This window comes from Candida orthopsilosis (assembly GCF_000315875.1).
Source record: "Candida orthopsilosis Co 90-125, chromosome 7 draft sequence".
Classification (NCBI taxonomy): Eukaryota; Fungi; Ascomycota; class Pichiomycetes; order Serinales; family Debaryomycetaceae; genus Lodderomyces; species Lodderomyces orthopsilosis.
This window is the reverse complement of record NC_018301.1, coordinates 205463-217741: the sequence shown is the minus strand read 5'-3', so window position 1 is coordinate 217741 and position 12279 is coordinate 205463. Positions and strand designations below refer to the sequence as shown.

The 12279-nt window shown below is 39.9% G+C and overlaps 5 protein-coding genes across 5 annotated transcripts; 3 read left to right on the top strand and 2 right to left on the bottom strand. All coding sequences in view use genetic code 12, as the record gives it.

The window, feature by feature from the left end:
- Positions 1-1560: 1560 nt before the first annotated feature.
- On the top strand, positions 1561-4002 carry CORT_0G01090 (Lys143 transcription factor; the record flags this gene model as incomplete). The annotated part of the gene is made up of 1 exon (XM_003870875.1): positions 1561-4002. The coding sequence occupies one exon, from the start codon at positions 1561-1563 to the stop codon at positions 4000-4002; it is 2442 nt and encodes an 813-aa protein (XP_003870924.1).
- A 30-nt stretch (positions 4003-4032) lies between these two features.
- Positions 4033-5688, bottom strand: CORT_0G01080 (hypothetical protein; the record flags this gene model as incomplete). Its single annotated transcript, XM_003870874.1, has 1 exon — positions 4033-5688. The coding sequence occupies one exon, from the start codon at positions 5686-5688 to the stop codon at positions 4033-4035; it is 1656 nt and encodes a 551-aa protein (XP_003870923.1).
- Positions 5689-5855: 167 nt separating this feature from the next.
- Positions 5856-7634, bottom strand: CORT_0G01070 (Dak2 dihydroxyacetone kinase; the record flags this gene model as incomplete). The annotated part of the gene is made up of 1 exon (XM_003870873.1): positions 5856-7634. The coding sequence occupies one exon, from the start codon at positions 7632-7634 to the stop codon at positions 5856-5858; it is 1779 nt and encodes a 592-aa protein (XP_003870922.1).
- Positions 7635-8022: 388 nt separating this feature from the next.
- Positions 8023-9978, top strand: CORT_0G01060 (Lys142 transcription factor; the record flags this gene model as incomplete). Its single annotated transcript, XM_003870872.1, has 1 exon — positions 8023-9978. The coding sequence occupies one exon, from the start codon at positions 8023-8025 to the stop codon at positions 9976-9978; it is 1956 nt and encodes a 651-aa protein (XP_003870921.1).
- A 189-nt stretch (positions 9979-10167) lies between these two features.
- Positions 10168-12270, top strand: CORT_0G01050 (hypothetical protein; the record flags this gene model as incomplete). The annotated part of the gene is made up of 1 exon (XM_003870871.1): positions 10168-12270. The coding sequence occupies one exon, from the start codon at positions 10168-10170 to the stop codon at positions 12268-12270; it is 2103 nt and encodes a 700-aa protein (XP_003870920.1).
- Between the last annotated feature and the right edge of the window lie 9 nt (positions 12271-12279).

Here is a 12279-nt window from a genome sequence, read left to right as displayed (position 1 = left end):
ATTCCATTCGACCAATTAGTAGCCATCTAAATAGAATGAATGACAAAAAGAGACTACGATCCACCCTAAATTAACCTTAATGGAAAATAGATTTGGAGTTATTCGGGTGAAGGAGAGTAGCAAAAAATGTGACGAGCAAATTACTATATCCCATACAGTATAAACCGTGACCCTTAAATGAACACGAAACTAACTTAAGCTGAAAACTGAACCCGCAAACAAACGAGACAATCATCTTTAGGTGTAATCGCCGTAGACCCAATAGTATGTGGCTGCAATTTCATTTCAATATTCTATACTTTGTGTTTTGAGGACAAAGTCGGAGCAGACAATATGGATCTAGGAAGAATAAGGAAGAACAACAAAAAAATGCAGGATCTGACTAATATGCTCGTAAACAGTTTTTTTACTTTACACAGGGTTTTACATTGTAACGATAGATTGATCGTTCGAAATACATTTACGGAGTTTAACCTCCATAAAATCCTAAGATGAATGATCAAATCCACGCAGAGCAAAATATGCAGGTTGACTTAAATTATGCACACCTTGCCGCGTAATTATTGTTTTTGTAATTCTACTCGGGAGAGAAGGTAGTGTGCTGTAGAGAAAAATATAAGCTACCAGCAAATGAAGATGACGATGACAGAGTATAGACGACAACAGTCCCCATGAAATATCTCGGAAGAATCACTAGTTTATTGGACAAGTTTCTGAGAGTTATAAGCTTGTGTCTTTGTTAGTTTAGTGTAATATTCATAAGAGCAATTATCCGCGTCAGTTAAATCAAAAACAGTGATAAATGGTAAGGAGTAGGTATGGTTCTTGTACTTGTGGCTTATATTTTTATACAAGATGATTATCACTGACATCCCATATGTTCTTCGTGTTGGTAATCCTTGCTGTAATAGAAGTCAAACGAATCGATCCTGCAGTGTCGCATTATGCTTCCGACATTAAACTTTGGACATTAAAGTAGGCGCAGCATTTTCAACGTTTTTTTTCTGAAAATAAGCGGATTACAATTTCATGTTTCCGCACTTCCCGTTGTAAAATCTGATACCGTATTTTCGGCGACCATCCTCGTTCAACGCGCTGTTTCAACAGGGTAGGTATTGAAGTGAGAGATGATGATACGAGTGCTTAAGTAAACAAGAAATTGTAATAGCGTTCAATTAATGATTCATTCACTTTATCTGTGTTTAAAACCTGACGCGTAAATCTATCCCTTTTCTTTCTATTTTTTTTTCTTCGTTAACATTCTCTTTTAAATATCAATACCTTAATTTTTTTTCGCTCAGTTTTTGTTTTTGCGCCTATCATTGCTCTCTTTACTTACTGCATATACGGAAAAACAAAGGCGCTGAAGAAATTGCGTTTTCAAAAATTTTTTTTCCATAATTTTTTGTTAAACAGGATTTCGAGATTGTATCAGAAGATAGCCTTCTAGTATTGGAACTGTATCTTGTATAAACGGGACTATTGAAAACTGCAATACATCCGGACTTATTCTACTTCAATATACATCTTTGAGACTGCATCTACCAAAAATATAACGATATGTCTGCTGGGGTGATGGACTTGGGCGTACGACAGTTAAACAATAACAACAGCAGCAACAGCAACAATAACAAGCGAATCTATAGCAAAGGCGGTTGTCGAGAGTGTAAGAGGCGTAAAATCAAATGTGATGAAGGAAAACCTGCTTGTTGGCAATGCCTTCGATTGAAAAAGGAATGTTCTTATCCAGCTTTGGGAGAGAAGGTGCTAAGAGTGCTGAAAAAACAGCAGAAATTACAATCAGGGAAATCATTGCTGCCGCAAGAAGACCGTAAGGTATTCGAGATACTGAAAGTGCCATATATTGCAACTAATCCATTGTCAGTAATGTCAAATCAAGATCCTATGGCAGGGAGAAAACTTTTGTATAATATGGATGCTTCGAGACCAACACCCACTACACATGAACCCAATCAACAAGGATTCAACGAGGGTCATAGTAACCCACATCTTGCTCCCCCATTTCAATCACACCTGGCCCCTCGCGAGGGTTACTCTCAAGAACAATTGCCGGTTAATTTCAATAATCCTGCACCACAATCACAACTTCCACCAATACAGAGACCGCTTAATCAGCCAAATTTGCCCAGGTTGTACCAAAGTCGCATTTTGCCTATTCAACAAAATGGATCCAATTCAACTCCATTCAAATATTACTACCGCCAAGATCCACTTTCGGTTGTGCTACCTCCCCCGCAGGTGTCAAACAGACCAGGCTCAACTTTGAGTGGTCCAATGTTTCCTAGTCAGATAAGGTATGATTTACCACCGCGTCCGATTGACAGAGCTGCAAGTAGTACTGGTGTTTCAAACTTGTTGAATAAATCACCTGAATCAGAAGCTTCAAACACGCAACTGGTCCAACAACAGGAACAATTGCCTCAAATGCAGAAAGAGCAGACACCTGCTGTACTTCAGACTACTGTTGATCCACAGCTTTCTTCACCGCCCATTCCCAAAAACGACAATGTATCCTATGCGAACTCACCTGCTGTATTTGGAGACGATGTGGTTGAACTATTTGAAGTTAGCGACTTGAACTTGTTAGCTACAGATCTCCAAAATATGGTCAATGGAATACTTTACAATATCACTCCAGAGTCAAAAGAAAAGGCCAAGGAAAAGGAAACCACTGAAGTCAAGACCAGTATGCCATTTGTCGACAAATTGGAGAAAAATGTTCCAGTTGATTTTATAAAATTGGAGAATGCTCAGAATCAGAGTTATTTAGAAGAGTTCTATTACAATACTTCAAACATTGTGTTGCCATTTGCATCCTTCGACAAAGAAAAGAATGTTTACTTTAACTCTGCGAGAGATTTATTGTTGAGCACAGCGGCAAACACTGATTATGTTTTGGCTGCTGTATTGGCAAATGGAGCTCATTCTAGATTTATGAAGACAAGAAATATTGAAGATGAGGAATTTTATTACTTGTATTTGAATGACTGTGTCAAGTTGTTGCATCCAGCAATCTCTGACAATACCAAATTGTCTGCAAAGATTGAAAGTGTCTTGTTGACGGTACTTTTATTGACTGCTGCAAATGCGGCCGATCCGAAACAAGATTGGCGCCCTCATTTGCGAGGAGCAAAAGACTTGTTGATGAAATGCTCAAGCAAGAAGACAAAGCAATCCAAAGTGTTTGTGTTTTGTAAGGCATGGTTTGTTACGTTGGAGGTGTTGGCTGGGATCAGTTCAAAGAAAGGGGGGACATTGCAAACCGACGAAGAAATGGATGAATTGTTCAACTTGAGTAGCGATTATGAGATTAAAGTATTGAAGGATCTTGGGATCATCTTGAATCATGGGTTTAATATCATGGGTGGGTATCATCACGATTGTTATGGTGCATTCCGTGAGTTAATCAAAATTTTGAATAAAAAGAGGAATGGTACATTGAATACAAAGGATTCTCTACAATATGTGGAGCTATTTGCTAAATTTGAAACATTACGAGAAATTGACTTTGTCAAAGACCCTACAGCTCCAGGAAGTATACTTGTTGAAGATGTTGGAAGAAGCGTCATTTCCTGGGCTGATGTAAGCCATAAGCTGTACATGGCCGCTTCAATGATTACCCTTCTTCAGACATGTTTTGATGAGTCTTACACATCGCCACAGATTCAAGTTTTAACAAACCATATTATTGATTTGGTTGCGTTTGTCAACAACTATATTCCATTTGCACCATCCTCCAGATACAAGGCTGAAAATGGACTTATGATGCTCCAATGGCCTGTTTTAATTGCTGGTCAAAATTTGGAACCAAACGATGACAAGGAGAAGGAAATTGTTCGGGTATTTTTCGAACATCTGTCGAGAGTTGGATCAGGGGGAGCGTTGATTGCGTTAAAGCGCGTAAAGAGAGTTTGGAAGAAAAGATCTGACCCTTCCTTTGTTGACGATGGGAATGAGTCAGAGGATTTACTTTCGTATTGAAGTTGATGAATTTTGATTTGTATATTTGTATTAGTTTATTTTTTCAAACTCGAGAAGCTCAAACCAGTTGATCAGTCCACCTGCCAATTGTAAACGTTTATCGAATGTGCTCGATCTGGTGTTTTCAGTGGTGATGACTTTCACTGGTGACCAATCGAATTCTCCCTGCAATTTCATATTCTGCAAATGCCACCCGATTCTTTCAGCTCCTAATCTGGCTCCATCAAGGTTGGCAGAGGTAGGACCTACTTGTAAAGCGGCATTTTTTCCAACCATGTACAATGGTATTTCTTTGTTCCACTGTAAGTTGTCGGTAAGCGAAGGGTATCCGTTACAAACATCAATTGGATTTTGATTGAACATAGTACGCATAAATGGTAATGACTCGATATCAGCTTGAATACCGGTGGCATAGTAGACATAATCAATCTTTTCTAAACTTGTAGCTTCACCATGCTTATTCTTCAACAATAACCTCCAAGTGTCTTCCTCCCATTCTTGTTCAACAACTTGCGTTTCTGTCAACCATTTCAAGCGACCATTCTTCACATGTTGCTTTATCTTCTTGTAGTATTCCGGATTGATCGAGCCACCTTCTCTTGCATCATTCATCATCTCATACTTCAATTCATTGGTGTCTAGATTGTAGAAACTGGACTTCTTTACATTTTTGTATTTTGCAACCCAATCAAGATGGAAATCAAAATGCTTGATCTTGATGCCTGAGCGGAATATGAGGTAGATAGTATCTACTGTTGCATCGTGGCATGCAACATGGGCTAGTTGTGCAGATGTTAAGCCACCTCCTATAATCACAACGTTCTTTCGTTTGGGATTGGCAAAGTATTGCAGATCGAGAAACTTTACTTGGTTGGAAAACAAATGTGTTGTGTGGCAAGAACCATGGGGAAACTGTGGGTTAGGGCAAATGGAAGGAGGATAATTGATTTTACCTCTATGACCACTCGCAACAACTGCAAATTTGCAGCCGTATACTTTACCCGACATTGTGCGAATAACAAACCCTTTGCCTGAATTCTCACCGCTTTGAATCAATTTGTGCTCAATATCCACAACTTCGTCTTGTGCAATACTGTTTTGTAACCCATACCGTGCAACCACTTCGGCACAATAATCATGAAATAACTTTGTCGATGGTCGATAGTAATCCTTCCAGTCACGCATATTAATATCTACGATACCGTCATTCAGCTTCAACTTTTGTTTGATCCTCTTTTGCTGATGTTTCGAAAATTCTTTACCTACGACATTGGTGATCTCCATCAATTCCTTTTCACGTTTATTCAAATGGGCAAAACTAATCATACCGTCGATGTCACTCGGATCAATGTGGAAAAACATCGGGGATCTCAAATATGGGATCTGGCATGCATTGAATTGAGCGTCCCATTGTGTCAAAAACTTGTCACCCCTTGCGTCAATAACCAATAGATCCTCTGGGTGAAACTTATCATAATCAAACCTCTGGTTGCTTTTGACTTTGTTTGTCTTGTGTCCTCTTTGCTTTAGCCAATGGAAACGTTGGTGTTCATCTTCTGTGAATAGTGACCCAGGGTGGTTTTCGCACAACCTTGATGCTACTGCTAACCCACAAGTACCGCCCCCAATTATGATTCCAGCACGAAAATTATCAGGCTCAATCTGCACAGGCTCTTCGCTATTCATAGTAGTTGTCGACACATGTAGTTCATACCTGTTTTGTTTCTCTTCATTCACGAGTTTTATAGTGGTTGCAAAAGAAAAAGTGAGCGATAACTACTATACCCATAACCACTATAGTGGCGCAACTCAAATAATATTATATATTATTATAAAACACCTAATCACTCTAATCACTTAGTAAATCCTTGTATAAGAGCGAGCAACCCAACAGCACCCGGGTCGGGAATTCCGCCTTCAGCTTCAAACTCCTTTTTGTCAACATAACTTGCTCTACCAAATGAAGCTTCTAAATTCTTTGTTTCTTCGCAACCTTTGCGTGCAGATTCAACAGCTTTCGACAAGTCCTTTGTCTCGTGGTACGTATCGACAAATGGTTGTAAAGTATCAACCAATGTTCTGCCGCCAACTCTAGCCTTTGTATACTTGAACAACCCATCATGCAATGCCTTGTAAAAAGCATTTGCAACTGCTGCACTGTCAACTTTATCCGCCAGTTTCAAATACTGAACCAACGCTGTTAAATAAATAGAGTATATTCCACCAGATGTTCCACCCATGCTATCCTCTACAAACTCGGTAATTCGTGAAAGTGTAGCGATTGGGTCCGACAAATGTTCCTTGAACAGTGAATTTTCCTTGAGGGCTTTGAGAATTGAGTTAGCACCCGCGGCCAATGTCTCACCACAGTCACCATCACCAACCAAAGTGTCATAATGGGTAATCTTTGGTTCTTCCTTTAGTAAATTTTCCAAACCATTCCTCAACTGCTTTTCAAAGGAGTTTGCGTCAACTTTCAAATCAGAGGTCAACAATGACTGATGTTTCATTGGTGACTCGACAAACCTCTCCAGTTGATCATCCCAGTCTTCTGAGGGGTACAATTTAGGTTTCCAGCCTGGTGCATTTGTTGGAGTATCCAAAAACCGTAAAACATCCTTCGAAGAATACGCAATCTTTTTCTTGTCAATGTTACTCAAGTTAAGTAGTGTGATTGAAAACCCAGGTGAATTGAATGATGTAACGAAATCGCTAACTAAAATTCTCTTTGGCTTCTTCTTCAATGGCAAATTCTGTAAGATATGCTCAGTGATAGCGTACAACTCAAATGAGGATGTGCCCCCAATATTATTCACAAGAAGCGCATATTCATCATTTGAATCAAAGTCAACATAATGACGGTCTTTATCCTCTGCGGATAACAATTTGTGAAGCATGTCTTTGATCAAATCATCCAATTTGGGAATAGGCTTAATTTTAGTTCCTGGTTCATTATGGATGCCCAAGCCCAATTCAACTTCGTCGCTTGCATTAAACTCAATGTCTTGCTCTGCCTTACCAGGAACAGATGTACGGTCCAAACTAGCAGCTAAAGTCACCAAGTTCTCATTCACGGTGTGGCCTAAATCAGCCACTGCTTTCAACTCTGAATTCTCCTCTGCAGAAGCCGCTCCCAATATTTTATGCACCAATGCAGTTCCTGCCAAACCTCTTCTTCCCACCATCTTGTTTTGCTCCCTTCCTACAGCGACATCATCACTAACAGCCACTAATTCAACCTTGTATCCTTCACTTTTTGCTCGCTCAGCAACCAATCCAAAATGTAATACATCACCTGTATAGTTTTTGACAACGATAACGGTCCCCTTCGATTTATCTGACTTTTTCTTGATAGCAGCCATAATCTGTTTTGTCGAGGGTGATGCAAATATGTGGCCACTCACTGCAGCATCTAACAAGTTCTCTCCGACGTACCCACCATGTAGAGGCTCGTGCCCTGCCCCACCACCACTTATAAGGGTAATTTTTTTAGAAGTATCTGAATGAGGGTTAAAAACAACTTTCTCATCAACAATAAGCTCGACGAAGGGATTGGACGCAATTAACCCCTTTAGTTGTGTTAGCACAATGTCCTCGTTGTCGTTGTATTTCCAATGTTTTGCAATTGTCATTGTTAATGGGGTTGATTATGAAGAAATTCTGAAAATTGAGTACATTCAATTGCTTAAATAATTTCGCAAGGGATTTTCGGACCTCTGTTGGTTGCGGCGCACTGTGTATGACATCATAGTACATCAGAGATGCGAATATTTCTGGGGGGTTGCTTGCACCAAACTAGATTTTAAGAATTGGCTTAAACAACTTTGACAAACATTTCTACTGGGCAATTGAGCGAACTAACTTGAGTTAGAATGTCCCTTTGATGGCAACCCATACCCATAGTCCTCCAAAGCTTGTGCTTTCCACCAGAATCCTCGTATAGCTGAAAAATTTCAGTTTCGCGACAGAAAAAAATCGTCAATGGACCGATCATGGCGGAACCCCCACATCCCTAGCACCATGCCACCACGAAGGTTTAAGAGGGACTACAGTCGGGGCGGATGTCGAGAATGCAAACGCCGAAAAATCAAATGCAACGAAGCCAAACCAGATTGTTCTGAATGCACACGATTGGGAAAGGAGTGTTCGTACCCTGCATTTGGTGAGAAAGTGATTAGAGGTTCAAAAAAGGTCATAGACGTAAAGAAAGATTCACTTCCCGTGCAGGAGCCGCAGAAGAAGAAAACGATCCGGACAGTTCAAATGTATATGGGGCCGGACCAACCAAAGAAGAAAATGAAGTGGGATAAAACATCACTGACAAGCCTAGATAAAAATATTTCTGTTAATGATCACATTGTGGAGGAAGTGCAAAACAACAATCTTCCACAAAGCAACCTGCATGAAGTAATTGAGTCATTAAGTTACCAGGAAAGCTCCAAAGTGATACCCGATTTGCAAGAATTCGTTTCTCCTTCTACCTTGTTATCAAATGACGTTTACAACAACGACGATTTAAATTTGTTAGCTGCAGATTTGAACAATATTGTCAATGATATCATGTTCAGCTCAAACATTGTACAGCCTATTGATTACCAATTAGACTTTTTCAATCCTGTAATAGAAACTGCTTCGCATTTGGAAGACATACCTAAAAGTATTCCTTATGATTACATCAAGTTGAAAACAGACGACGAAAGGCGTTACATGACACAATTTTATGAAGACTTCGCGCTGCAAATTCTACCTTTTGGCGCCGATGACAAGGAGAGTTGGATGTTGTACAGAAATCCGTTTCGTGATGTGATAATGAAATACGCGGCGAGGGAAACATTTCTTCTTGCAGCGATATTATCTCAAGGTGCGCGATTAGCATCCGAATTGCAAGATGACGAAAAGAGCCGTCAGCGGGATATGGAAAATTGTGGGAACTATTTATCAACATGTCTAAAGTTACTTGGCCCCGCATTGACTAGAAATCAAGAAAAGCAAGTGAAGGACGATTTGACATCGAACATTGAAAGTATATTACTCACAGTTTTGTTGTTGGCGTCATCGAATGCCAGCAATGAGAAGCAGAGCTGGCGCCCGCATTTAAAGGGTGCCAAGGATATCATAATAAAAGCGACAAGCAGCAAAATACGACTGTCTCCAACTTTAATAGTGTGCAAGATGTGGTTTGCTGATTTTGAAATTTTGGCTGGAGTGAGCTCCGAGTTGGGTGGCACTCTTCGAACTAGGGAAGAAATGGATGTGGTGCTTAATTTCGATGACCCATACGAACAGTCAGTGTTGAGAGAGTTTAGTCTTATCCAGGATAGTGGATTTTGTATTGTGATGGGTTATCACATTGATTGTCTTGAATTTTTCAAAGAAATTTCTGATTTTTTAAGACTTAAACGAATCAACCCAGATGAATCGCCTGATCCACTTGAATGCGCAAAATTAATCGGCGGATTTCACCGTCAACATAAGATAAAGTTTGCTCATACAGAAGCAACGCCAAATGGACAACATGCAGATGGCCCATTGTGTGATACAGTACATAAAGCAGATGGCAAGTTAGAAATGATATCCTGGCTGGACTTGTCGCAACAAGCGTACTCTCTCGCTGGTTTGATCACTGTATTCACGAAGATGCTCGGAATTCCAGTCGATTCACCACATGTGAAAGGTTTAGTCGTTAGATTGGTTGCCTTGGTCAGGGTGTTTGAAAATTGCAAATACCAAGAAAGCATGGCATTTCCTTTCGCTTTCCTGATGATACAATGGCCAATGTCTATTGCTGGGTTTGCCTGTACTGAACCCTCGGAGCATTCAGTGATTGAGAGCTTCTTTAGGTTATGCTATAGGACCGGTTCATATAGTGCAAATTTGACTTTGGAGAGGATAAAAAAGGTGTGGGAGCTTCGAAATGCCGGAAAAGCTGTGGATTATGTTGATGATGGGGGCAACGTAGATAGAATTACGTATTGATTGTGAATGTACAATACACCGCGACTGTCTCGGGTTCCTTTCTGTCTCTGCTTCGATTGTTACTTACATGTTTTGTAAGTTCAATCCTCTGTGTTTCTTTCAGTTAGGCTTGATTATGTCAATCGTTGTTTAAAAAATCGTTTGGTAGCGAAAGAACCCCAATCAGAAAACAAAACTGTGTCAGATTCAATGCGCGGTACCTTATACAGCTCAATCTTTAACCACATTGTACACCCCACAAATGTTTGCACAATGCTGCCACAGAGGTTCAAGAGGCATTACAGTCGTGGAGGCTGCCGAGAATGTAAACGGCGGAAAATAAAGTGTGATGAAGCAAAACCAGATTGTTCTGAATGTTCAAGATTGGGGAAAGAGTGTTCCTATCCTCAAATTGGTGAAAAGGTGGTACGAGGGTCAGGGAAGGAGAACGGAGAAAAGAAGCCTCGGTATAGAAGGAAAGTATGGAATTTTCAGATGTATATGGGTCCAGAAAATCCAAGGAAAATGATGAAGTGGGACAGTTCTTTCTCTGTAGGAAATGTTAATGAAAGTGGGTCGGAGAATAACAATAATTCTCATCAAATTCATGATGGTGAGTTCAAGAATGGAGACTCTCTTGAAGTTCATAATGTTGAGTTCAAGGATGAAAGCGCTCATCAAGTTTTTGGCGGTAGAATCAAGAATGAAAACCCCCATCAAATTCAAGATGACAACTTACAGAACCTCGATGACAAATTGAATTCATCCAGTAATCACCAAGAAGCAAACGTTGTACCTCGCTCAAAAGATTCGGTCAGTCCTTCATCGCTATGGTCTGGCGATCTTTACAATGGTGAAGATCTCAACTTATTAGCAACAGATTTAAACAACCTTGTGAATGAAATCATGTTCAACTCAAATATAGTACCAAATACAAATAGTGGACAAGCAATGACTGACCTTGACCCTGGAATAATGTCCTGTTTATACGATTTGCCGACAGATATTTCGGACTACTATACGATTGGTAAAACGGATGAGGAGAGGCGATACATAAGACAATTTTGTGAACGATTTACCCTCCAAAAATTGCCTTTTGGTGTTGACAATAATAACTCCGGTTCATACAGAAACGCTATCAGAGAAGTTGTCATGCTGCATGCAGTAAAGGAACCTTTTCTACTCGCTGCGGTCTTATCACAAGGAGCATATTCAGCATCAGAATTCCAAACTGATGATAAACTATGCCAACAAGATTTAGAAAACTGCGGGAAATATTTAAACAATTGTTTACAATTGTTAGTGCCGGCATTAAATCAAACTCACAAGAAGCAGGTGAAGGGAGATTTAACCTCTAATATTGAAAACATATTACTTACGGTGTTGTCACTAGCGATGTCGAATGCCTGCAATGAGAAGCAAAGTTGGCGTCCACATTTGGAAGGAGCTAAAGAAATAATTATGAAAGCCACAAGCAGTAAAATTCGACTGTCTAGAACATTAATAGTGTGTAAGATGTGGTTTGCAGATTTCGAGGTGTTAGCTGGGCTAAGTTCCGAGTTGGGTGGAACACTTCGAACAAAAGAACAAATGGATTTGGTGTTTCACTTCGATCCTTACGAGCAATCGGTGTTGAAAGATTTTGGGTTGATACTAGATAACGGGTTTTGTGTGGTCACGGGATACCATATCGAATGTCTTGAGTACTTTAGAGAGCTTTGTGATTTGCTAAGACGAAAGAGGAGCAATTCCGAGGAGCAACCAGATCCACTCGAGTACATGTACTTGATCAGTGGGCTATATTTCCAAAATCAAATCAAGTTTGCCCAGGTGGAAACAACGTCCACTAGGCAGTTCTTGCAGGGCCCATTGTGCGATACGATACAGAATTCAGATGGTACATTTAAAACAATTTCCTGGATGGATTTGTCTCAACAGGCGTTTACATTAGCTGGTTTAATAACTGTATTTAAACGGTTACTAAACAACCCCCCAGAGTCAAATCATTTAAAGGGGTTGGTTACAAAAATGATTGATTTGATAAAAGTATTCCAAGAATGTAAACCACAAGATAGTACAAGATTCCCTTTTGCGTTTCTGATGATACAATGGCCAATATCAGTTGCGGGATTTGCATGTACTGAACCACAGCAATTTCCAGTGATTGAAAACTTTTTTGAAATGTGTTCCCAAACAGGCTCGAATAGTGCCAGTTTGACATTGAAACAAATTAAGAAGATATGGAAATTACGAGAGACAGGAGAAGTAATGGATGGTGTTGATGGAGGTAGCGTAGATATCATAGCGTACTAACAAATTGTT